At 33.5% G+C, this 27,996-nt stretch overlaps 3 protein-coding genes across 6 annotated transcripts in view; 2 read left to right on the plus strand and 1 right to left on the minus strand.

Moving 5' to 3' along the window:
• Nucleotides 1-27,996, minus strand: part of Mitf (transcription factor Mitf) — a 144,117-nt gene that overhangs the window by 112,442 nt on the left and 3,679 nt on the right. The gene's annotated exons all lie outside the window — the stretch shown is intronic.
• On the plus strand, nt 908-7,047 carry Ctsl4 (Cathepsin L4). The gene is made up of 5 exons (XM_072901121.1): nt 908-1,087; nt 1,962-2,138; nt 2,361-2,720; nt 4,249-4,409; nt 5,917-7,047. Exons 1-5 carry the CDS (start codon nt 953-955, stop codon nt 6,110-6,112), a joined length of 1,029 nt encoding a protein of 342 aa, XP_072757222.1. The 5' UTR covers nt 908-952; the 3' UTR covers nt 6,113-7,047.
• Daw (activin beta chain dawdle) lies at nt 13,381-27,092 on the plus strand. Of its 4 annotated transcripts, XR_012047463.1 has the most exons (6): nt 13,381-13,456; nt 14,983-16,296; nt 21,176-21,436; nt 22,393-22,775; nt 24,806-25,087; nt 26,594-27,092. XR_012047463.1 is itself a non-coding variant. In XM_072900436.1 (5 exons), the coding sequence occupies exons 2-5, from the start codon at nt 15,879-15,881 to the stop codon at nt 24,965-24,967; spliced, it is 1,224 nt and encodes a 407-aa protein (XP_072756537.1). In that variant the 5' UTR covers nt 13,381-13,456; nt 14,983-15,878; the 3' UTR covers nt 24,968-27,092. The 4 variants fall into 4 exon arrangements, 3 of the variants coding, with proteins under 3 accessions (XP_072756537.1, XP_072756539.1, XP_072756538.1); XM_072900436.1 differs by having other exon boundaries at nt 24,806-27,092; XM_072900438.1 differs by having other exon boundaries at nt 24,809-27,092.

The raw sequence follows: 27,996 nt of genomic DNA on the forward strand, positions 1-27,996 counted from the left end.
TCGCCGGGCAGAGGCGTCGCGGCGGCAGCGGCGGCGTCTGACTTATGACTATCGCCATCTCGCGGTCGACCGGCGGTGGTCTTTCGGAATGGAAAGCTCCGTGTGCCGCGTGCTCGACCTTCCGCGGAGCTAGCTTTCGTGACGACCTTGTGGCGCGAAGAATGTTGAAAACAATAACTAACAACGATGAATTGGTACAACACTTTCCTCGCGATGTTTTTCATCTCTTTTCCACATATCAAAATAATGGAAATAATTTTATAGGTCTCCGTGGATTTGTATCAAGTGATATTAAGATATAAATTCTTGAGCTATATTAATACTTGCTACGAGTGCTATAAATTTTTTATTATAAATGAAAAACGTCATATTTTCATATTTAATGTACAAGTTTAGGAAAATACTATGATCCCTAATATCGAATTACAAGCTTTAAAATAAAAACGAAAAAATTTTATTTTAATTAAATTATATTGAAATTATTAGAATTGGCAAAATATATTTTTTAATTTCTAATAAAAATATGTTTTCGCGGTAAAATTGCACTCAAATAAAAACCATTTTCTCTCTCAAACTAATATTCGAAAACACATTTAGTTGTTCAAATTATGTTGTATGTAACATAACTGCAAAGTGTTTCTCTTTTCAATTAGGTAACCAAGTTCTAAGAACCGTTTAGCTACTCATAGTAAAACGCGATCCAAACGAACATTTAACACGAAAGAGAGACGATAACCAAAAACATATATCATTGTACGCATATTTGGTGAAACAAACATGCATCAGCATAATCAGCGAATGATTATCCGGTGATGTAATTCACGAATATGCTGACACCGATTGTACGCTTTTACAAAGGTATCATGACCTCATACAGTATCGTAAAGTTCGTCAAAATCATCATTACTTGGATCTGTCACGCGGATTAATTAAGAATTGTAAATTACTCGCCATGTGCTTGCAATTATACGCGATGCTGCTCTTGACATTAATTCTGTCTAAGACACACGCGATTCAACCGTTCAATGAGGACATTTTACCATCAACAATCTCGGAAAAACTGAATGATTATTGGCAAACCTACAAGGTAACGTTTGAAACGGAAATATTTGAAGAAGCTAAACGCTTCAGAATATATATTTTATTATTATTTTCCACATATTGAAATAATGGAATAATTTTACTTGAAAATTATACATTCACACGATTAATTTTTATTTTTATGATTATTATAATTACTAATTAATTTTTCTCCAAGACAATTTACATATAATATAAATAAACTTTTCCTTAATTATTATTTGTATATATATATATATATATATATATATATATATATATATATATATTAAAATTAATAATAATTAAATTAATAATAATTAATAATAATTAATATATATATATATATATATATTAAAATTAATAATAATTAAGGAAAAGTTAACTGTAATGTTTAATATAAGAAAAAGTCTATACATCTTGTAAATGATGTTTTTATAACAAAACAGCATTTCATATGCATTTGCGTATATCTTGCGAGTCACACAAGATAACTACTTAATCAAAAAAAAAATAGATAATCATCTTTTAAAAAAGGGAAAAGGTCATCGCAATACACGTCAGAAATCAATCCATCAACGTCATATGATGTCAATCTACGACTATATTTGCAAGCTTTCATTAATCCAGTTCAGTAATATCAGCGATTATAATTATTAACTTAAAATGTATTTTAAGTTAAAATTAAAATTTAAAATTAACTTAAAATGATCACATATTTTAAACTAGCGGCTAACGCTAGTTTGCAACACTGTTATATTGTAACATCAATTATTGTAACATTGATATATAAACTAGTTTACACGATATTTTAAGTCAGTAGTCAGAACTACGGATGTTAATAAACTAGATTAATGGAAGCGTGTAAACGTAGTCATTGTTTTCGCGATATTTATGAGCAGACGCAGTTTAATAAAACGTACACGGGAAATCTGGAAAACACGAGGCGAACGGCTTGGGAACAAAACCACGTGGAGATTTATAAACACAACCTAATGGCCGCCGCGGGACATCATAGTTATACTCTACGGGATAATCACATTGCTGATCTCAGCACTCGACAATACATGCGCGATATGGTTGGTCACTCTAATGAGTCTATATTTTGCGAAAACAAAATTCTAATCAAATTTCAAGATTTTTACTTTTGTTGCAAAATACTCTCTCTCTCTCTTTCTTTCTTTCTTATTAAACTTCAATTTAATAAAATCTTTAAAATTGCAATTCTTTATGAAATAAATTTGTTAAAAGCAAATAAATACAATAAATAAAATCGCGCTGACCACGTTCCCTTCTCTCAGGTAAAACTGATGCCGAGTCAAAGACGCCGATTGCCAACTGAACCGATGGTATCGGCGGTTCTGCACAACCCTCACAAGATACCAAAGAGTCTAGATTGGCGCGAATACGGCTTCATCACCTCGCCGGTGAATCAAGAAGAGTGCGGAAGTTGCTACGCTTACTCTATCGTGGAGAGTATACAAGGACAGATTTTTAAACAAACCGGTATGCTTCTTCCCTTGAGTGCACAACAGTTGGTAGATTGCAGCACGACGACCGGGAACCATGGCTGTGTTGGTGGTTCCCTTAGGAATACTTTGAAATATCTAGAAAAGTCGAAGGGTCTCATGGCTGGATACTTGTATCCGTACAACGCTAAGGTACGCACAGCTCTTTTTCCACTTGTCGAACATACGATTCGATATTCCGTCGAAGAACCTTGTATAAAATATAGCAGTCAAATCGCTCTCGCATGATTTGCAAAACATCATAAAACGTATACAGCATCTCCTTTGAAATTCAAAGAAAAGGAAAATTTCTTCTCCCCATACGTTATTTCTTGGAATCTCTTTTCTTCATTTCATTTCTTTCTTATTTTTAATAATCCAGTAAGAAATGTATTTTTTCAATTATTATAGTGATAATTAATCATAGATACATACATAAAAATTTATCGATCATATTTTAATGAATTGATAGACTCGATAATTTCTGATTTCTTTTACTAACCATAATACGTAATAATACATTATTAGTAACTATGAGCAAAGGTGCTGAGAGACAGTGCGAATTTAATTATCGCAATAAAGAAGTAAACGTCAAGGTTTATTCTATTATTTCGAAATTTTTTCTGGTCAGAAATATTAGAAAACTTGTGAAACGTTTCAGTGACAAGAGATCTGAATTATGCCAGTTACAATAGTCTTCTGTAATATAAATGACGATAGCCTTGTCTCCCTCTTCTCTTTCTATTAATAGGATATATTTTATATACATTTTCATGTCACACATCAAAAGCCCACATGTTTTATAGATATTTAACAAAGTAATGATTATTGTCCGTTAAATCACTCAATAAGAAAAAGGCATGTTTATCAGTGTGTAAGCAAGTCATTTTAATTTAATACCACGACATGTTGACGACGGAATTCAGATGATGCAACTGAAAAGTATTTAGCGTATGGCAGACACACTTCAATTTAATAATGTCAATAAACATGGTGGGCAAAGTTCCCTGGCTTCTTGATTGTCAATCTTTTCTTATTAAACTTGTTTCCATTTTAATTAGACGATGTTACATTATGCATTATACGTTTTGTTGAATCAAATTTAAGTGTTTACTGTATAAAACTGCTACATCAAATTTAATCAAGAATGAAAGATATTTAATTATAAAAAAAAATTCATTACTGAGTTAACTGATATAAGATTATATGAATATTTTTCCTAGAATATTATTTTTTTATTCTGTTATGGTTTTTAATCAATTTTAATCACATTTACATTTACTCAGACATAGCGTTTACAAACACAAGTGCATATATATATATGTGTGTGTGTATATATATATATATATATATATATATATATATATATATATATATATATATATATATATATATATATATATATATATATAGATATATGTATGTATAATTAAAATATATTTTAATAATAACTAAAAAATAGTTAATATAATAGTTCCACGCAGCAATAAAACTAATCTACTACTTGAGAGTAGAAGATCAATTTTGAACCGCTCGAAAGATTTTAAAAACGATCACTTTTTTGTGGCGTAAAAACATAAATAGATCTAAAGAAAATAGTAATTAAAAATTATATTATATTATATTATTTAATTTATTCTATTAAATAAATTCATATCTGGTAACTATTAAATTATTTTAGCAAGGAGTGTGCAGATTTCAAAGAGAGTTGAGCGTCGTCAATATAACGTCATGGGCAATCTTGCCTGCACGGGACGAAAAAGCTTTGGAAGCAGCAGTAGCGACCATCGGTCCCATACCCGCCTCTATAAACGCCAGTCCAAAGACATTTCAGCTTTATCAGTTAGTATTTCATTTTATTTGCTCCGAAAAAAGAAACGCGCTCGTGCAAATTGCTGCTAACAAGCAAGTGACGTACTCGCCAATCGCGACGTTTAAAAAATACGTGATAATTTCAGACACCTGCTATTTATTGCAAAACCACAGAAATTTTGCATTTACTATAACTTCCGGCCGTTATGACTCGGCTAATTAATTTTCAAAGAAAAAAAAAAAACAAAAGCGCAAAATGCGATATTACAATGCACGGCGTAGATTGAAAAAAATTATGTAGATAACTCGAGCAAAGCGGTGACAAACAATTTTTTTCTTGCGCAGATAGCTAATCAAACGTAATTCAACAATAAATAAGTTAGTTAATCGATCTCTCGATGCATATACATTGGCGCGATTTCTACAAATACTACGCACGCGAAAACGTCACCGTCAGTTTAATTTTGATCCAACTTTTGATCGATCACAACTGATTATTATTATCGATACCAAGAGAGTGCGCATTTATTTGAACTCATCTCACAAGTTAGATAGATATTTCAGCAGTTAATTACTTGATGATAAACTCGTGCTATCGAATCAACTAAATAATTACGCAAAAAAGAAATTCTGAGAAAGTTATTGATATCTTGAAAGTTTTCTATTTGACAATTAATTAATCAAAACTTAACTTTGTAAAGTTTTTATACTTGAATATTCACATAACAGTTTAAGAATAAAAATTTAAGTAATAATATTCAAGTAGTTATATTTAAACAATGTGTTTATACAAATGTTAAATTATTTAATTTATCCCAATATACATATATAATATCTCCGATAAGCTCGACTAACATATAATTAAAATGATGATGTTATGTTTATATGAAAGGCGTGAAGGTTGAAAAACTTTGCCCAGACCCCCAGAAGAAATTGGTCCAATCGCGTGATAACCTTTTAGCACATCGCCCTGTATATAATACCCTGATTTAATCGGAATGCCAAGATGCAGTCGTTGAACTTGTTTTATTCTAAAGGACCTAAAGTGAGACTATTTCCTCTCACTCTCCATTCATTTCTGACAAATGATTGGATACTCATGAAACGCTATTAACACTTTCGAATACTGTGCTGCAAGTTTACAATATGCTATATATATGTATATCAATATGCAAACGCTACACGTCCATCAATATATACGTATAATTGCATACGTATAGTTCACGCGAGTTCAATGTCGGTGATTCATATTTTCTAATTGGAGAATGTATTTCTCACGCGATGTATGTTTGTCTCTTTTCTACTCCAATCTTTATTTTGCGTATCGGATTTGACGTATGTCTGGATGTTTTGCTCCGGTCACTACAAGCAAATCGTTTAATTTTTATTTTTTTATCTATTACAAATGATTATCATATCATATATTTATCACATCATATCATATATTTATACATCTCGAAAGTTATCACATTTTAAATATATAAGTATTAGAAATAACTCTCTTCAAATATTAATCGGTATTTTTACTTGTATGCAGTAAAGGCGTCTATGATGACCATCTGTGCAATTCAGATACAGTGAACCACGCGATGTTAATTGTCGGATACACACCGACCGAGTGGATCCTGAAAAACTGGTGGGGTGACAGTTGGGGTGAAGATGGCTACATGCGATTGGCAAAAAATAAAAACCGCTGTGGCATAGCAAACTATGCGGCCTATGTGAAAGTTTGAGATTCATTCCTCTTTAATTCGGTCAAAAAAAGATCTTTCTTTTTTTCTTGCAAATCTTTAAAAAATATACATATATATTTATGTATGTATTAATTATACTTTTTATACCTGAACAGAGAGCATTTTATTTTAATTTTACGACACTCTCTTTTCTCTCTGATATTATTAAATAAATTGTTTTGTTTTCTAGATATTTCTTATCAACTTTTACGCTTGGAGAATTAATGAGAAAGTGATAGAAATATACACAAATAATAGGTTCAATAATTCTACTCGCTGATAGAATTCTACCGATGTTTCACCGTGGAGTGGGATCAAAGATCGCATGTATTCGAGCGATTAAACTTCGGGTAATTACTAAGGATCGCCGAACATTTATTACATAACAGCCATTGACCGCAGGACGGACGCTCGAATGCCAGATACCAGACTTCCGTAACCACATAGGATCCCGGGGAAATTTAATCGAACCGTACAACCGCGGCACGATAGGAACGTGGAGACTTTACCCGATCGAAAATTCTGTTCGAAGACAAAGTACACGACTAACCGGGACATATCACCATGGCATTTCCGCAAAAGAGAGAGAAAGAGAGAGAGAGAGAGAGAGAGAGAGAGAGAGAGAGAGAGAGACAGTGAGATACGCAGGAGTAGAATGATGAACCAATTTGTATGTCTGTAGATAGGTAGGACTCGATGGACACTAACCGCGTGACGTAACGTCAGACGAAACCGTCACGTAACTGCATAATGCCACACAGTGACACAGGGACGCATCCCGCAAATAATTTGCATACGCATGATTCGGACACGAGGAATAAAAATGGATTTTCATGATGAAGAGATAGAGACAAGAGTTGCGTCTTTTTCAACAATTAATGTTAAATTTATCATGTGCCATTATAATGAGAAAGTAATAGACTATTTTTGATAACGGATCAGGTAGACAAACAGATTTGATTATTAACGGAAATTTTTCGCTTATATTTGGGAAAACATTTAGTTCTCATATGTATATGTTTAAAAAACCGAATATTTTCTGTCTAAATTTAATACAAACCCTATGAAAAATCACTTTGCATGCAAGTCGCCGTAAAAAATAAATACGTCGAAAATTCTGGCAACTCGCCATCGTTCGTTTCGGTAAGTTTCCGCGATTAAATGTACAAATAATAGCACGTCCCGACAAATAAAAGCTTTATTCGAGCGATTGCACGTCACATCTAGCGCGACGCGACGATGCAGCAGCTCGACGAAAAGAATCCCGAGGAGCAATATGTTCGGAATGCATTGTCGCAGCTTGGGAAACCCTCTCTCTGATTTTCCGATATTACATGCAGCCTCGAGACCACGCAAATTCCATCTCTCTGTTCGGAGGTCGGCCGCGATTCATTGTTCGTCAGATGGCAACGCGCGCAATCCGTCCCGGCGCATCCTCGATTGTTACCCGGCAACATCTCTATCTGTTTCCCATCTGTTAAGCGACGTCGCGACGCATCCCCCGTCGCGTCCCGTCCTACCAACTCTGCAGCTTGCTGTTATCGGCAGCTCGATACAAACCGGCAAGCTCGTCTTCCTACCCGGAACGTCATGAATTGAAATTTGTCAATTTCTTCACTATTATACATATAAATTATGGTATTCATATATAGTAATAGTATTGTATTTATAATATTTAAAAAGGATAATGATCTCTATAAAAGAAAAAGATAAACATATTCTGGCTACATATGTATGATGCGATATGTAAATTTAATTAGTAAAAATATTCTCAGCTCTAATTTTCACTATTAGCGATAAAGTAGATCGCTATATGTATAGTAGTGATTTTAACTCGATATTAAGTTTGCATGATTTTTACAGACGAAGAAAAAAATATCTGAAAGCGGTAAATTTTTATAAAATATGGAACAAGCAGACAGACTTATAGCAACTTAATCAACAAGTGTGCTGTGAAACAATGATGTGATTAAAAAGTCGATATTTTTCTAATGTCGTTAAAAGTATCGCTTTGTAAGTAATAAATAGAGAGATAAAAAGATATTAAAGAAGAGATAAAGAAGAGACGTCTAACATATGTACAAAAAAGAAGTTATGAGTATGCAATGTACATTTTAATAGAGATATCAAATTTTAGCTTACTTAAATATTTTAATCATATAATATTATATTTTTAAATACATTGTTTTCTCTATTAGGAAATAATTTTGAGAAAAAGAAAAAATCCACGGAAAATTATTTTCATCAATATTATTACATTAATGCAGTAAGAATATCCGGCAAGTCGGAAAAGTTGCCGATGCTTTATCGTTATAAGAAGCAGGAAGAGAAGACAGAGGCAACGAGAAAAAACAGAAAGAGAAAAAAAGCTGTGAGGCAATCGGTCGACTTATTGTGACAGACCCGAGCGCGACGATGAGTCTCTTGCGGAGACTCTGCGCGGAATATAATCGTTCGTAATCGGATCAAGGGGAGTAACATCCTGATTTACGGACTTACTTCTCCTTCGCCTGAGTCTCCCCGGTTCTAATCGCCCTTATCTTTCATTCTCACGGCCTTCCGTCGCCTCTCCGGGGAATAACTTGAAGGAGGCGAACAAGTTGTGGTCGCCATGGGAAAATCACGGGATCCTGCTTTTAACGTCACCGTGAGTCGTCCGATGTCGATTTGCTTAGATTCTTTTTCACATGACTCGCTATACCTCTAATCTTGACACAAAACACATTTTTAACGATTTATATTATAACTGCAGTAGATTTTATATGGCATCGTAAATATGCGAAAAAATACGACTTTATTATTATAAATTAACAATAAGCAAGAAATAAAATAATCCCACAAAATAGAAAAGGAAAATATTCACAAATACGAAAAATATTTGGATTATTTTCTTCATTTCCTACGTTTTATATATATTATAATAATTATTTATTCAACAGTCAAAATATCCTTCTGTCTAAATTAATTTTATTATAATTCGCGGTAAATATAATGTTTTATTTCTCGATGAGAAATTAATTTTTCCTCAATTGTTATCTTATTTATGTGACATCAGTCAGTAGAACTAAGATGTCCCTTTAGTAATTTTCACGTGACTCGTGGTTATTTTCAGTATTTCTAATACGTTTTTCATTTCGTCCTGGCGTGGCGCGGCAGCATGACGAATGGCAAGCGAACAAAAGGGAAAATAAATAAGAACGAGGATTCTCAGTATGCCACGAGCTTTCATCGTTCGCTTTATCCTTATCCTTGCACGTACGAAGAGTCACGGAAAATGTGAGAGCAACAGAATTTATCGTCCTCCAGAACGGGGAGTCCCTTAAGAGCGTCCGAAGTACGTGCACGCGCACGTACACATACACGTGCCGGAATAATACAGCGGGTTGAATAACGAATTGCAGCATCGTCATATATCACAATATCACGTAAACAACAATGTAACATCCGCAAACTTGGACCATATTGTCGTTAGCATTATTATTGCCGTTACGAAGCATAAAGATCGCTAGTGAAATAATCTTGTAGAATATTAGCATTATTTATCGGTTAACTGAATTTTCACAAATATATACATTACAATAATATAATTCTACCGCAAAAAAACTTTCAATAAAGAAATCTTCTAACCCATATTTCCAAGGAAATTACTTAACAACGCTTAGCAACGTTGATTCGCTGATAAAATATATGGATATCGCGATACCGTAAACAATCGCGGAGTATACGTAGTACGTTCTAATACCACGGTGGATAAACGACGATAAGCATACGAGACGACGCAGACATAAGTCTCTTATCGAGGTAAGATCGATTAAGCCGACAAGCGCATATAAGACTCAAAGATCGATTCGGAACGATGGATGACAGGAAGCGTGCTTCGATATGACGCGAGAAAGAGAAAGCAGGAGAGCGGAAAGCGTTCTGTTTCTTTCGCTCGCATGCGTATATATAAGCGTTTTCCGGTGAACGAAGAGCCTGGTGGATCTTCCTGTCGCGTTCCGATGTGACAGCGAGGTACAATGCGTCGCGACGCTCCTTCAAGAAAAAGAGTATTCTTATCCTGAAGACGAGCGTTCCAATCGCGTCTTTCAGCCGCGCGTCCGTCATCTCTTCTCTAATCGAGAGTATCCAAACACTCGTCGATAAATCGCATTTACACTACATCGTCGAGAGAAGATGAGCCACTCACGGGTGTATAGAAATGAATATTTATCGAACTCCGACCGCGAAATGCGTAAAGGGGATGCCACTCCCCGGTGTATGTCGAAGGTGGCAATGCAGCTTCTTACACGCCCGCACGTTCGCAAACCATAAAGGGCAATAAATTGCGCCTCGTGATAATAACGATGATGTGCGTTTTTTATATATTCTGTATGATCGTTTCATAACGGTTCGCTTAAAGCACGGCGATATTACTGGTTCAGCAGAATGTTTCGTCAATCGAATGACGTTGAATTAAATCGCACAAGTACTAATTTGATATTTTTAATATGTTTTGTTTTGTTTGATAACTGTCTGCAAATTTTAATAAGAATATAAATAAATAAGCAATACTATAAATTATCAGATAAAAATAAAAGAAAAATGAAGGAGAAAAGTATAAAAAAGTAGTAATATAAATAAAATAAATAAATACGATATATATGCAGAGTATGTCTCATGCAGAACCATATCGTGTATTATAAAATTAATAAATATAATTTAATCTTATACACTCACAATATATATGTTTGCGAGTAAAAATAGGTAATCAAATAAAACAAGAACAAATAAAACAGAAAAATAACTATATAAACAAATGAAATAAATGCGTAATAATAAATGCGTAAATACATTCTTTTACCGAGATATATTACATTTCATTAAACATGCTATGAGATGATAAGCTCACAGAGCGATATCGCTCTGTATGTTCGATAAATGTTATAGATCATTTCCATTAAGAGCGTTTATTAGCTCTCTTTTGACTTATCTATTTTAAATTTAAATTTAGGAATCTGCAAAATGACCTTACTATTCGCCTTTAAGCGACTTGTCAAAATCTTTCTTCACGAAGATAATGCGTCAATAAAACGATCTTTGGACGAAGACTGATATAATTTCAACCATTTAATCGCTTTTACAAACGTCTAACATATTACGTGACATATATAAAATGGATAATCATCTTCTCGATTTTTGTTCTATCACGTTACATAGAATTCGCTCCCTTTTTCAAAATTGTAATCATTCTGTCATTGTTTGTTCACATATGAATGCAATTATTTTCCTCTTGAAAAAGAAAAAAAAAGAGACAGAAAGAGATAATATCAATTTTATTTTAATATCAGATTAAAAAAAGAGTACAAAAATCATTTTCAGAGGAGGAGAGAAAGAGACAGTACCCATTATGCATTTTATCAAAACTCTTTTAATCATAAAAACTCAGCTCTGTCTGTTTCTGTTTCATCTTCTTTTAATTTTCATTATTTTAGAGCTTAATTACCTATAATTCTTGAAATTAATATAAAAGAAAATATACAATAGTAATCTTATTAGAACTTTATTTGAATAGGCTTGTTTTTACTCTTTATAATGCAGAAATATTTCTAGTTTACTGTTGTTTTTTTATTTGTAAGTCCCAGATATTGTCGCACAAAATGATCAATTTTTCATCTATCTATGTAACGCGAAATAACCAAGCAGGTCTGTAGTTCTCCAATTATTCATTGGTTATTGTCACTTCGTTGTTTATTATACAAAGGCGCCAGCTCGTAACTGATGGCGATTTTAAATTACTGTCATCCACGCAACAATAAAGTTTTGCACTGCCATTGGTTCGCGTCAAATCCACAACCTTTGATGACATCGCGTTAAATACGGATCATTCTCGTTACACGCGACGGAAATTAAATCCCCCGGAAAGTTTGTTATAAAAGATTCGCCCGATAATTCTCACTTCCTTATTTATTGTTCAACTCGTGAATATGTTATATAATCCGAGATAACTCGGGGAAAAAATTGTTATATTTATTAGAAATAAAGTTCCTTTTCTCCCGTAAGATAATAGAAAATTTTAACATACATATAACGATTAAAAAATATAAAAATATTCTTTATATTTGTGGATTGTTTGAATATTTTTTTGTACGTTATAATAAATCCATAAATGAAAATTAAAACTTATTTCTTTTACTGACTGTCTTTCTATAGCATGTAACATAAACAAATATAATTTTAAAGATATAAAGAATTACGAATTTACTTTTGTGTATGTGTATTTACATATTTGTTCACATGATGTTTACAAATTTTATCTAATCTTATTCAATAACATAACAAGTTTTGTCAATAAAATATTGATTGCTCTTATATTGTATATATATATATATATATATATATATATATATATATATATATATATATAAATATAGTCAATATTTTATTAAAAATTTATCATGTTGCCATATTATAGAATAATACTAGATAAAACTTTTTCTCCTATGAAATGACGAACATAAAATATTATTATACATTTGAATGATAACATTATATGCGCGTATAAATCAGTTCGAAAAATTACACGTTTGATAATACCGATAATAAGATAACGAAAACAAGCATCGCGATTCTGCAAATGAGCGCCACGTGTGCGAACTGTTGATTACATGCGCCATGTTCAGCGCAAATTATAGCATAATTCAACGCGCTGGAGCATAATTTGCAAACCATAAAGTCTGATGAATGAATAAAACGAGAACGAGAGAAAAAATTCACACTCAAATATCGAAATACAACGTACGGGAAAGATTGCTTTCACCAAAATTATTAATGGCAATAGAATGTTAAACCACTAAGTGAAGTATATTTTTGTAAAACTGCACTTCTTGTAGAAATAACTATTTTTTCGCTGATTTATTAAACTAAAAGCGAATGATTTATTAAATTAAAAGCACGAAGCGCAGAATTCAAGTGCAAGCTTACGTCACACTGCAGAGTTTCCCAGTAATGTAGCGCTATCGAAAAAAATTCACTGTGCTGATAAATAAATAATCTTGGCGCCTCAAAAAGCACTCGTTGCTTTTGCGATGTTTTAAATGCGCTTGTGTATATCCTAAAAAAAAGAAAAGATAAATATTCGGGTTAACGAGATAGGTTATCTTTCATAAGGTGAGCGCTCCGATGAACCACGAATTGCAGACTCAGTTTAAAGAAACGCTGACACCAGTCTCCGATGAAACATATGTCAGTTTTTTTGCGGTAAACATTCGCCTTATAAGCGCATTCAAATAAATGTAATCAAGTGGATATGAACATCCGTCATTTTGTTACTATTCAAGCTGAAGCTCTTAAAAAGAGGAATAGGTAGTTATAATCTTGAAAATTATTTGTAATAAATCCTGATGTAATTTTACAGCGATTTTACAAATTATAAAAATAAAGACACTAAAAAAATGAAATTAAAATTAATTTTAGCTATTGATAATATATATTAAATATTAAATTTATCTATTAAAAAGAAAAAGATTAAGTTTATGTTATAAAAAAATTAAATACAAATTAATAAATATGTATATATATATATATATATATATATATATATATATTTATATATATGTATATATATATATATATATATATATATATATATATATATATATATACATATATACAGGGTGTCCCGGAACACCTTTAACAATGCTCGTGAGCAGGTAGGGCACAGTAAACTGAGCAAAAAAGTCTTATATCATTTTGCGATTTTTGCAATAACTATTAAATTATTAATTAAAAACGCTTAGCAAACAATATTATATGTATCTACAAAATGTCCGGTAATAATCGCTCCAACTCTCTAGAGCAGATAGAGCAGATCAAACTGAACATAAAAGTCCTGTATTATTTTGCGATTTTCGCAATAATTATTAAAATATTAATTAAAAGCTCAGCTTATAAGCGCGCAGCATACCCTGAGCGTTTTTAATTAATAGTTCAATAATTATTGCGCTAATTGCAAAATGATACAGGACTTTTATGTTCAGTTTGATCTGTTCTATCTGCCCTAGAGAGTTGGGGCAATTATTACCGGACATCTTGTACATATGTATAATATTGTTCGTTAAGCGTTTTTAATTAATATTTTAATAATTATTGCGAAAATGGCAAAATGGTATAAGACTTTTTTGCTCGATTTACTGTGCCCTATCTGCTCACGAGCGTTGTTAAGGGTGTTCCGGGACACCCTGTATATATGTTTGTGTCTATATACAACAATTATCAAAGATATACAGGGCGTTTCCTCTAACTAGAGCACTTAGAATATCTTTGTATCTTTTGATGATATAAAAAAAAGCAAAAGCAAAAATTGTTCGATTTAAAGGGACTAATATTCTGGCCAAGAAAAATATTTTACAAGATTTTAGTCATCGACATATCCTATGTGGTTGAATTTGTTTTTTTTATAAGCTACATATATCATTGCGTTAATGAAAATATCATCTCATTTAATTATCATAAGAAAATATCGATGATCTTAAAATATCGTAAAAGATGACAGTAACAAAAGATGTTTGCTTATCAGGCTATTAGTTTCTTTAAATCGAACAATTTTCGCTTTTGATTTTTTTTCCTATTATCAAAAGAAACAGAGATATTTTAAGTGCTCTAGTTATAGGAAACATCCTGTATACTTTGCGTCACATAAATAATTTACGAAAGAAATTTAAAAATATTTCATCATTTTATCTCGCTCCGTAATATCAAAGAACTACATCACTATATATTGATCTCATCGAAAAAGAATCTTTTATGGTTCACCGAGATGTCAATCAACGAGTGAGACAGACACCTTCCACTAGCGGCGATAAACTTCAACCTACTAAGACAGATTCAAGATTTCAGGAACCGCCAATGAACCACCCATCCCATCGGCAGCATGTTCGCGGCGCGTGCTTGCGCTGATATCAGCATCACTCTCGCCCCCATCCAATCCGTATTGGTCCCGGCGGTTGCGGGAGCAAAGTTCAGCCTCTGCAGAGTCAACTACATCACCGGATCATCGTAACGATTCACCTCCAGTCTCCGTGAACGCGTCGTTGAAGACGTCGGTCAATCCGGAGGAAAATCGTCCTCGGGAATCGATTCGCGATACGATCGGATGTCGACCTTTTCCCACGTTCGTATAAAAGTCGCTGCCGACTCCGCAGGTTGATATTTGGAATGAAGAAATATAATAGTGTTTAAAGAAATAAGAAGATGGAAAAATGAAGAAATAAGAAGAATGCTGTAATCTACAACACGATTCCATGAATCGCAATCTTGCGAGATATCGACTTGCTGATTGCAGTGACCCGTCTAACCTGCTGCAACTTTGTAAATAAGATTGATATATTATTACACAAATTGCGTAGCAGTATCGCTGGAGTTTCTAGAAGGAAAGGTTTTCTTACAAGATCGACATTGACAGCTCAAATGACATAATTTAATTGACTTTAAAAATTGTATTTATATTATATTCGCGTGAAATATCTAGGCATTAGAGACATTAATCGTCCAACAGAAGATTCTAATAATAATTTATAGATTTAAAAATCATTGATAACACATTTGGCGAAGACACCTTCTCGACGATATACGAAGATCACTAAATGTCAGTAAATACTCTGTTTAAATCGACGTTCCTCAAACTCAGTGAAATAGTGTTGTTAAAACATCGAAACATTATCAAACTCGGTTAAAAAAATTACAGAAGAATCGATTTGAATCAATCTGAATTGAGGATAGAAAGAAAATGCTTTTACTCAGTATGCAGTTTTTTATTATCCTCCTAGTGGGTGGCATCGTGGCCGACTGGTCAAAAATGACCAGTCCATTGATGAAAGTATGGTATACGTTCCTTCCTCATTCGTCGTCCGAATCGTCAACTAGTAAGGAAGACGATTGCGCTGGTTGCGCTCAAAATAAGGTCAACATGATCGATCCCGACCCGTTCTTGACCGAACTGAGAGTGGAGTACGTGAAGCAGCAGATCCTGAAGAAGCTGCGGCTGTCGAAGCCTCCTGAGGTCTCGATGCCACTGTCGACCTTGCCGAAGCCGTTGATAAACGGCAATGTGCTCGAACTTCGACCCGGAGCGCCGCCCGAGCCGGAAAAACCAGCCGAACACTTCTACGGGAAAACTGACCAGATTATCGTATTCCCGAACGAAGGTACGATTTTGACAAGTCAAAATACATGTATCTACTTCGTGATTATTCATTTTAATCTTTTGCTTCATGATTAATTTATAACCGCGTATACCATAATTATAGGGACAAGGTCGTTTGCGCGCCAAGACAAATCCGTGTTTATGTTTGACTCGTAATCAGTATCAAGTTATACATATCGCTCGATATTGATACAAGGCAAAAGGTTAATCTTAAAATTAGTACAGAAAAAGATTTAACAAGAGAAAAATCATTTAACAATATAACAATATAATATATATATATCATATTATCCTGTTGCTCAAAAGATAAATCTCTTCTGTTTTTACAATTTTATAAAAAAATATATATGAAAGAGAATTGCAGAAGAAAATTTATCACATTATCTCCAGCTTAATGAGAGTCGAGAAATATTATTTAATCTCGAATTTTTGCGGAAGAAGATTTTTAAAATATTTTCTTCATTTGTATAGTTATATGTAGTTATTGTTGCGAAAATATTCGGCCACATGCAGATTGCTAATGAACAGTTATTCAAACTCGACTTGTAAATAGAGAAAAAATGAAGAACGAATAATACGTGAGAAAATATACGTCATTCACGAATATTGAGCGCCCGTCATTCTCATAGTATAGTTCTAGTCTCGGAGTGTTCGAACGCGAAATAAAATGAATATCGAGCGTACACGCTTTTTCGAGGGAGCATAGATGAAGTGAATCTGCAAATGAACTATTGTAACAGAAACATATCCGAGTACTTGATCGATACAACGAGAAAATTTGAAAATTTATAATAAATTGCAAAAATATGCGTTAACAAATAATAACTATTAAATTATTAAATAAGCTTGCATAATATAATTTTATATAATTTTTCTAAAAATAATGTTTAAAAAAATATAAAATAAAAATTATTTTTGTAATTAACTGTTAATATTATCAAATATCATTATTGGAAAATTATTTAAAATTGAAAAGCTCTGAATTTTAATTTTTTACACGACTTCTAAGTTACTGCGAGACTGAATATTACATTTTCTGCGTAATCATCTAGCATTCAATTTTACATTCGCGCACATCCAGCATATTCATACGCGAAGCTGACCGTCTTGCATCGAAAGCTCACCTCAGCGAGAAGCTCGTTTCTTTCTCTTTATGTACAACTGGCCATTCCTCTCAACCCCTTCTTGGCCAGCCAGACGAGAAACACCAACGGGGATATGAATATTGCGTAATTGCACGGCTTCCTCGAAATAAACGAGAACCGGTAACAATGACGGCGTTTCTCTCTCGCGGCACGGTACTTCTGGATAGAAGTACTACCAACGACCGACTGGGACCATGAATTTCAAATTTTCCGCGGCGATGCAAATACGGAACCACGTGAACGATGTACGTATGAATCCCGGTGGCTCGGCGGAAATTTACCTCGAATTACGACGCGAAATCACGGTTCCGACGTTTTTAATCGCCCGTGTGAATCATTTTCGACGTGCTCGGCAAATCTCTTAAAGTCACGAGGAAGCTTATCCCTTGATGACTCGTCGTGTTTGCGGAGCTCTATTATTTCAGGATTTTTCTCGAACGCATAAGAAAATAGGACGACGAAAAATCGAGCGGGCAATCAACGCAGCTTTTCGCTATATTTTTATCACGCAACGGTTAAAAATACCAAGCGATAAAGGCAAATATACATATACATATATCTACGTTATCACGCGAAACTTTTTACATTTAAAGTCAACTGTTTTTATTTTGGCATTTTACCGCGTCATGCAATTTTATTCTCAACGAATGCATAATTTACGAACACGTAATTTCTTACCATAGAATGTAAGAATACGATAATATAATAGTTCATTGGTTACATGAATATTTTAAATATTATTGCCCCGAATTTTTTTCACACTTTTTAAGTGGTGTTTCTCGCGCACGCGACTGTGAATTTAAAATTACAAAAACGCCGACTCTATAATTACGATGCTTTTTAGACTTTTCAAATAAAATAAAATCAATATGTCTTTTATTATTCTGGAATAAACTCATCTCTTACCTTTTATTATAACATTTCTTTTTTAATCCTTGTATATTTGCATCGTAAGAGAAAGAAAAAGAAGAGAGAAACATACAAAATTTCATTATAAATTGTTAAAATTTTCAATCTCATATTTCTTTAACTGTAATTATCTTAATTAAATATGCTCTTATGATCGCACTTTAATGTTGCGTGAAAGAATTTTCTGTTTTTTTTTTTTTTTTTTTTTTGTAACCATTTATTTTAACAAATTTTCCAAGCATCACGTCATTGAATTCTCTGTTTTCTATATCACTTAAAGTATCATTTAAGTAAAATTATCATTAAATATTATATCATTTAAGTAAAATTTATAAGTTTAAAATTTTTTTTAAATTTAAATTTTATTTTTTTATAAAATTAATTTTTTACGATTTCTCTATTCACAAATCGTGAACCAATGAATTTCCTGAATTCACAATAACACCAGACTTAAAAAAATAAATGTATAGTTGTGTTCTTCCACACTCACGATATAAGCATGATGTTAACTGCAGCCCGCAGCCATTGGCGCCAAATGACACAACATAATATATGTATTTTATATCTTCCTCTCCGATATGAAAATTACACAAACCAATCCAGCGTAATCCAATTCGCTTTTTATCTAATTCCGATACGAATCTAACGCAGACGCACCACATGCACGCACATATGTAAATCATAATATTGGAACATTCGGCTTCGTTAACCCAAAGCGATTTCAGCGCAAGAGATTACGATGGTCGAGGTCGGCGAACCGGAAGTGTTCATCGCGCTGTCGAATTCGCGGCATCAGAAAGTAGTTCACGCTCGAGTATGTTCTGAAGATATGTCGCAATCTATTCCGTGAATATCTCGACCCGGAAATCGTATATGTAAATGTAAAAGCATCGCTTCGAAGGAAAATCAATATGAACAAATTTTTAATTTTTATGGGAATTTAAACAACGACATCTCATATATAATGCGATAATTTTTGGGTGATCTAATTTACTGGAATATTGTCGCGTCAATTAAGAGTAGTATGTCGATAACATAAATAAAGAGTAATAGAATAATAAAGAGGACATTATCATATACTGCTGCACTTAATTGGGCGTTTATTAACGATCATTATGTTATCAATAATTTACATTGTTATCGATAATTTGTATCGCTTGCATGATTGTCAGTTGTACTTTCACCAGTTCGAGAAACTTATTTACATTCCGACCAACATTTTATAAAAATCTCAGCAAAATTCAATATACTATTTGGAAAAATTATGTGTATTTAATAATTTGATAAATTTAGTATTTTTATAAAAAAAACCTAAGATTTATAAGATTAATAAGATTTCCTGGAAGAAGGGAGGTCCGTATGTGATTACGAATAAATTTCTCACATGTATAAACACTCTCCTCTCGATGGATGCAATGAAATGAAACACGCGTGTATCAAGCGAATGAGAAAAATACGATATGCATGCGAATATACCTACTGCTGCTGACATTTGGTATTCGTGTTATGTGAAACGGTACGGATTCACTCTAATGCCTGACGTTGTATAATTCTTGGCTATAAATCAATCGAAATTGGCGATAATAGGACGCGGCGTTGATCGGCCAAGAATCCGCTCGGAAATAATTTCGACGTGCTTGATAGCGCGTTATATCGCGGAATCGCTATGGAAATCGGCGTCGATCAAAAGTTATAAAGCCGTTTTTCATGTCAATGTTTATTATCAGAGATCAATGATTTTAATTTCATTTGAAAATTGTCAGGAAGAGCAATTTATGATATCAAGGATTTTAAAAGGTAACTTGAAATTGCTAATTTGAAACTTTTAACAGATCATATATTGTAATAAATTGCAAAATTCCTCTTTCATATATATAGCGGAAAAAAGACTTAATAATTATAAATCAATAAATATGTAGAAAATATAAATAGCAAAAAATAATTAAATATTTCATTTCTTTCTGTATAATTCTATATATTAATGGATTTTTTATCGCACATAGATATTCAATTACGAATGTTCTGTTTAACTTCACATTCACTTATCGCACGTGTTCGCTCAGAAATATCCTTTGTCACACTTTGATATAGCTTTGTCGAGGGCCTTTTAAAGCGCACTTTTCCAGATAATTGTGGTTCCATTTGAGGCTTGCTTCGAGTATCGTCGTAAATTGCAGACCGATCGCGCAAAGCCAAAGGCGTACTCTCAAAAGTCTCGAATAACTGAGTCTCTAATGTCGTTCGTTGGCATACTGAATTAATTTGTAATATAATAGCCCGCAAATATACGTCCGTTATAGAGAAGGAGCAAGCTATCTAATGCTATCAAGTTAAATAAGGAATATTAAAGTTATCAGAGTTATAAGAAAAAAATAAGATGACACATATTCGTCGTTTCTTTTTTGAGAAGCAATTTTCCCTTCCCACACTTTATTTTTATGTTTCAAAGAAAAGTGTATCTTTGAACTTTTTAAATAAGATGTTCTTTAATCGTCCCCTCCTTTTCCATTTATTTTTAAATTATTTACCACTTCATAATTTTACTACTTATGTTTTTACATCAAATAATCTAAGTTGATTTATATATATTTCTGAAACTGTAATAAAACATTTTGAGATATATATTGCGTTTGAAATAAATAATTTTCTACATCTAAATGTAAGAATCTCAAAGCGTGTTAGAAATCAAAGAATTTGGCAGAAAGAAGTCAATTCATCATCTACAATCGGATTTCGGCTCCTTTGCGTGAAATCTCACAGTCAAGCGAGTTTACCGCGGTCTCTCGAGAAAACGATCGAAATCCGATGATTTCGTTCGTGTTACAGGTGTAGCCGATTCGACGAAATACCGTCAGAGTTGGAATCATATAACGGGCTTCAACCCGGCGGCCTGTTTCACGTTTTACTTACCGAACGAGATGCTATACGTCGACGTGACTTCGGCAGAACTCTGGTTCTACAAGGAGCAAGTCGAGAACGACGACGAACTCAAGCAGACTTTCGTCTTATCCGAACTCGATCACTGGGATCTGGGCGGCAGTTTCGAAAAGAACACCGTCATGGCAATCTTCGAAACCGACATCAGAGGTGGGTAAATGTTGGATAGAATTCTATCCCTTCTCCCTCATTCCCTTTCGTTCATCCATCAGTTCATCACAAATCCACGTCGCACAAAAATCTTCCACTTCCGCGAAATTTCGTTATCCCATAGCACTGCAAGCACTTGCGTGCAATCAATTCTCCGTTGCACATCGCAACTTCGCTTTTTACCGAAAATTTCATACGAATGACAAAAAATAATTTTCATATCGCGAAATAATTTATAATATTTATCGCTATGAGATGCGATCGTTGAATATGTAAATTAAATTTCACAAGGATTTATTATTGAAAATTTATGCGACAAGATATGATCGTCGCATTTAAAAATTGTGAGAAGCAAATAATAGATACAATACAAATAAGTACATAAAAAAGGAATTTATGACAATTAACGTTGGTTCCTATTATCTGTTGAAGATTGCTGAAGTTGTTATTTAGCCCCGGTATTAAGGACTTTAGACCGAAGAAACAATAAACCGAGGAAAGCATTATTACAAATCATTTCTACAATGATATTGCCTTTCATATCGTATAAGTAAATTATCACAATGTAAATATAATTCATTACTCTAAATGATGTCTGAGTGAATTAAAGAAATACTTTTATTTTTCTTTTGTATAATTTAAACGTTGTATTAGATTTTATGATTAATACTTTAATTAACATTTTTTTAATAATCTTAATAAAGAATGTAATTTTCTAAAATAATTCAATAAATAAGAAATTACAAAACCTAGAAAACTTTTATTGTAAAAATTAAGCATCAGCTGAATTTTTTAAATTTTTAGGCAAAAAATTTATCTTTTAATTACTTGACGTAATTTAATTACTTTAGAATAGATTATATGTTTCTAAAAACATTGCTTTTTTGTGATGTGCAACGAATGTCTCTAGATTAATCACGCAACACTGTATATTAAAATACCGATTTTTTTTCTAGAGGGTTGGGTAAAGACGGACATGAAATTCATGATGAAGAAATGGATAAGTCGACATCGACTGAAGCACGCCATTCAGATAGCTTGCACCACCTGCTCGACTGACCACGACATCGCGCCGGTATCCACCGAGCAGACCCTAAAGCCGTTCTTGGTGATTCACACAGCGCCATTACCTCTGAGAAATAGGCCGAAAAGAAATTCAAATTGTCTGCCCGATATGAAAGAGTGTTGTCGAGACGATCTCTATATTAATTTTCGAGACATCGGTTGGAGCGATTGGATTCTACATCCGAGCGGATATCACGCATACTTTTGCCGAGGATCCTGCTCCACGGCGGCATCCTTAACTATGAGTAGCTCAGGTTATAACCACGTTATTAGGGTGAGTACTCTCTTTTTTATCTTTTTGGCAGTTGATCAAAGATTCAATTAATAATGCTTAATCATGCAGATCTAATTTGAAGTAATTTAACAGTAGCGTTTTTCTTTTTTAAGCATTATTAATGATGACTGATGACATTAATACTTTGAAAAGTGAACTATTAAATTTAATTAATTTAGTGATATTATATGATTTGTATTACAAATTTTAATTTTAACATAAGTGCTTAAAATTCAATATTTGAAATCTTTCAATCGCAAAGAGGAATATCTTACTCTATAAATCTATAAAGATTACTAGCAGATATCGTTTTCAATTTCTCTGTCTTTCTTTCTCTTATTTTTCAACATATTAATATATTTTTCATTATACAGTATCGTTCAGTTTCTTTTATTATCGTTACTTTATTCTTGTCTCATATTAACATCATCACTCAATTCCATATGAAGATTAGCTAATTATTATCTGAGAGTTCTTAAATTTGTAATTCTTCTCAGATAATAACTAACTAATCTTTACGTGATTATATTATTGCCTATTCTGTTCTATCTATATTACAACTTGCGTATATTACTAAAAAAGAAATGAGAAAATAAGAGGAAAATTTTATGTTCTATCTATGTTTAAACAACATAGCAATCTCTTATCTTGCTCATGTCAGATCGTACTGAGCGTAGATGCGTAAGAACCGATTATCGCGCTGCGGAAGAAAATGTGTCGTCAGTATAAGATTTATATTCGTTCTTTCTTTGCCAAACGGAGGTTTGACAGGAAGAGAACGCTGACGCGGCATATCACTTGCTATTTTCAAAATTGCATGCTTCCTTGCGTGTTTTCCCGCGGATTCACTGGCGATCGTATCGCGTTACGTAAAGACTATTGCCAATAATAAACATCGCTGATACGTCGAAGACTTATTAATTTGCTGATAACAGTCTCGCAAGCTAACGATTAGAAAATGTTCCGCGTCAAGAAATTTATTTTATTCTATTGAAAAAAATTGTTAACATCTTATACATTCTTATCTTGAGAATTTTATCTCTACGATTTTTATACGCGATAAAGTACATAATGAACAAAAATTTTATCGAAAACATTTTCATGATCCTTTATGTTTCTTTAATGTAAAAATTTGTCATTAAAAGAAGCGGAAATTTCTCACATAGCTTTCCTATAATTCTAGTTCCAACAAAAAATGTTCGTATCAAGCAAAATAATTCTTTTTTATCTCTTACGGCCAATTTACGCTTTACTTAACGTAAAAAATATAATCGTGCTACATAACCGCGCCCTTTATTACCTGCATTAATTGTTAATAAAAGTCGGGAGGAGGCACTCTTGTTATACTCGCGACACATAACGTGGATAATATAGTTTCCAACTCGTAACGATAATGGGGCGTTAAGACTCCATTATCACGCAACGTAAAACCCCATTAACTTACGTCTATGCTTTCTGCCATATACGAAGCGTGACGCGAGAAATATCGTTTGCATACGCGAAATGGAGATGATTTTCTTATGTTCAACAGCCCGCAAGCGACTGAAAAGAACAATATTCGCTCTCTACATACTGTTTCTCACATGCATTCGTTTTACCTCTATTTCTCACGAAACGTCTTTACTATTGAAACACCGAACGCAAGCAAAAACGATTAAAATCTATTCCAAAATTTATTTAAAATTTATTTGCTCGAGCAAAAATGATTAAATATCTATTCTACAATTTATTAATTTTGACAGTCCAACTTTAAATAATAAATTTAAAACTGTCTTCCGAAATAAAAAAAAAAATATTAATTATCTAAATTATTATTGCAAAAATTAAAGAAAATATGGTAATTAATTTTAAACAACTATATATAAAAACCTTTTTTTAAAAAGCAGTCCTATGTATTTAAATTATACAATAATTTGAAGTTTATTTCCACGTGTAATTTTATTAGAAAGTCTCATATTATGAAACTCTTTCTACTGACTCAAATCACAATCCTCGAAAATTATTAAGCGCAAAGTTACTTTTTCTTATAGAAGTTGTTGACCAGGGATGCGAGCCAACAGAAGAACAAGATAGTACCGTGCTGTTCGCCAACGCAACTCGCCCCGCTTCAGCTGCTCTACATCGATACGAACAACACGATCACGCAGAAAACATTGCCGAACATGGTGGTGGAGGCTTGCGGTTGCATGTGACGCCACAATGTCCCGAAGACGGACAGGGTGACGAACTAGTTACTCTCGGTGACGAGAAGACGAAGGACAAGACGATTGACCTTACGCCACCTCGTACCAAGAGATTCTCGCTTAATCACCGTGAGTTTAAACTTTCCGGGTGTTTGCAAAATCCGTTCGTCTTGTTTCGAAGAGATCGGTTGTATGAACATGAAACGGAGCGATGTTAATCGACGCATTGAAACACTACGGCAATTAGAAATCTGTCATCACGTCACGCGAGCTCACTCGCTTTATATTACGTATGTTACGTTATAGATAAATAGATGAAATTATCATCTGTGAATCTTCTACAATTGAAGCCTTCCTATTTTATTCATCGATTGATTTGTATTACTTCGTAAAGAATTGATAATTTATTCATAAATTATAATAAAATGATTTACTGGCTTCATCGAAGAATTCGAAAAATAGTAAAATCGCGAACGGATATACTAGCCGTATTATAATCCGTCCGTTCGATAATATAATGCAATAGGACGAAACATGAGCGTACGTGATGTAACAACAGTACGTCCCTACGTGAAATCTCATCCTTAGGTTGATTGCCCAAACCGCGAAATCGACTCGAGCGAGTGCACGCGGTGCCATGGGAAATTAAGGCGTAAATTAAGGTGAGCCGAACCGTGGAGAGAGCTCGTTACGTATTTTAGCGTAGATACCGACGTAGACACCCCCGCGTATGCCTGCTGTACGTCTGCAAGGCCGATAGCGAGAGACCCTTCGGGCAATTTCGGCAACGAACTTTACCCTGTCGCGTCTCACTACGTAAGGTCATTTTCTACTGTTTCCATTGCAAATCTCCGTCGAGAACCTTCTGGTGAATATAAAGAGCCCACGATTACATCCTGACAAATTGCTTTCCAGTGTAATGCGATATATGATCTAATTTAATTCTTTGTAGAGAATAGGAGAAAAGAGCGATTTGCAAGGGAATATCTTATAGCGTTTTCTCATTTAATTGACAGACAACGTTTTATCTTCGGTTTTAAATTATCGTCACATTTTGAGAAATTATAATAAATAATGTTATCCTATTGTTAATAATATGTAATAATATTATATCATATAATAATAATGATATAAATAATATTATTCTATTGTTAACAATATCTGATGAATGGCTATTGAATCGTTTAAATCAATTGATTCGAATGCTTTCAATATCATTCAGTATTAAACTCTCTACAAAGAACATATCTTTTGCACAATATTTATGTTTTAAAAAAATTGCAAACTATATAATAAAATAACATGTGCTTTTCGAAAATGACGATAATTTTGAGCCGATACAATAAACAACGCACTAGAAGCCGTACAGTATTTTTTGACGGAAAATAATTAGTGCACAATCCGAAACTGTTATGTCGAGCCCGATTTATAATTAATTTAGCCACATCGTGACACGTGTATTTGTAGAATTTATTTATTACTTATTATTAGGACTTTTAACGTCGTTGCCTTGTCATCGGCGATTGGCTCGCGGGCACGACTGCAGCAAGCAATAAAATGCAATAAAATGCAATAGCGATTATTTTAGAAATAAATATATGGCATAATATTGATAAGTATATTGTTAAACGACAGGCTATAACCACCGACTGTAGTTGAAACGCCAAGATAAACGACGAGAAGCTTGTCGGAACCTTTCGGAGCAATAAAAGATGGCCCGATATTATTGATGTACTCGTTCCTTCTTCGAAGAATCTTATGGCTCGCATGTGAAGCGCGAGATAAGTATATTCACGAGAAATAAATTGATTATTTTCGCAATGTCGTTCAAGTCACACAAAAGCAACGAAGTTATGACTTCTCTTTTTTCATATTTCAATCTTCTTCAATGCACTTTAATTAATTTTATTAATTTAATTAAAAATAATGTTGTTAAATAAAGATCTTAGTAAAATTTTAATTTTTCTCTCTAAGATTATATTATTTGTGATTATATGTGATAAACTTTTTCACTAAATCACTATGTTTATTATAAGTATATAAGTATGTAAATAATGTATTATTGGATTTGTAATTTTAGTCAAATTAATTTGCGCATAATTTAATATTATGGCAAAATAAAAGAAAAAATTAATATATGAGTTGTATTCTGTCTGTGTAATATTTTTATGATATATGTATATATGTATACGTTAACCGAGATCTGTTGAGTGTCGAAATAAGTCCCGTTCAAATTCACGTCACACATTTTCCAGCCAAGCCCGAAAGCTCGGCTAGGGAGAATTCATCGGAGGCGGATGAGGGCAAAAACTGTGGACGAACTTCCGCGCGGCTTCGAGAGTGGATTAGCGAGTTCCTTTCAAAAAATACATTTCGCGTTTCCTCCCCTCCCCTCCCCCCTTCTTCCCTCTAGCGTAACGCTCGATAAACCTTTCCCGAGTAAATCCATCTCGCCTGGTTTCTCCCTTGGCGCCATGTAAATATATCATTCGTGTTTTGCTGTACGGTGCCACGTCTCTGCAAATGAATTTCCTGGAGCGCTTCCTTCCTCCGTCCGGGAGACAGACACAGAAACGGTGGCGAGGAAGAGGAAGGAGGAGGAAGAAGAGAATGAGGAAGCGAAAGTGGAAGAGAGACAGAAGGAGGAAAGTGAAGCGAGAATGGTGAAATGGAGGAGGATGGTTACGTGCGAGTGAAGAGACGCAGGAATAGGAAGTGGAAAAGAAAACAAGTACTATAGACTAGGCAGAGAGCGAGAGACAATGGGTGGCACTGTACCGCGGAATCGAAACCGAGTGTGTCCTTTAGAGACATTAAATGCAACAGGGAAGTGATAGTTACCATGACTCTCTGTACGAAACAAGTCTTTGGTGACAGCAACGAGATAATGTAATCTTTATTTACTCGAATCTCCCTGGCTTCCGCTTTGCTTTCGTATCGAATTCTCGTTATTCATTAAGAACTTTTAATCTTTATGATTCCAAACGTAAATCATAATATTACTACAGTAAGTATTTAATACATTTTTTTCTTCTGTT

This window comes from Anoplolepis gracilipes, chromosome 10, assembly GCF_047496725.1.
Source record: "Anoplolepis gracilipes chromosome 10, ASM4749672v1, whole genome shotgun sequence".
Lineage (NCBI taxonomy): Eukaryota > Metazoa > Arthropoda > Insecta > Hymenoptera > Formicidae > Anoplolepis > Anoplolepis gracilipes.

Excerpts from the sequence above, each read along its gene's own strand:
- Ctsl4 (XM_072901121.1), top strand. The coding sequence starts at position 953 with ATGTGCTTGCAATTATACGCGATGCTGCTCTTGACATTAATTCTGTCT. Across the intron at positions 1,088-1,961 it reads ATTATTGGCAAACCTACAAG|ACGCAGTTTAATAAAACGTA; the intron begins GTAACGTTTGAA and ends ATTTATGAGCAG. Across the intron at positions 2,721-4,248 it reads TGTATCCGTACAACGCTAAG|CAAGGAGTGTGCAGATTTCA; the intron begins GTACGCACAGCT and ends AAATTATTTTAG.
- Daw (XM_072900436.1), top strand. The coding sequence starts at position 15,879 with ATGCTTTTACTCAGTATGCAGTTTTTTATTATCCTCCTAGTGGGTGGC. Across the intron at positions 16,297-21,175 it reads TATCGTATTCCCGAACGAAG|GTGTAGCCGATTCGACGAAA; the intron begins GTACGATTTTGA and ends TTCGTGTTACAG. Across the intron at positions 21,437-22,392 it reads CTTCGAAACCGACATCAGAG|AGGGTTGGGTAAAGACGGAC; the intron begins GTGGGTAAATGT and ends TTTTTTTTCTAG.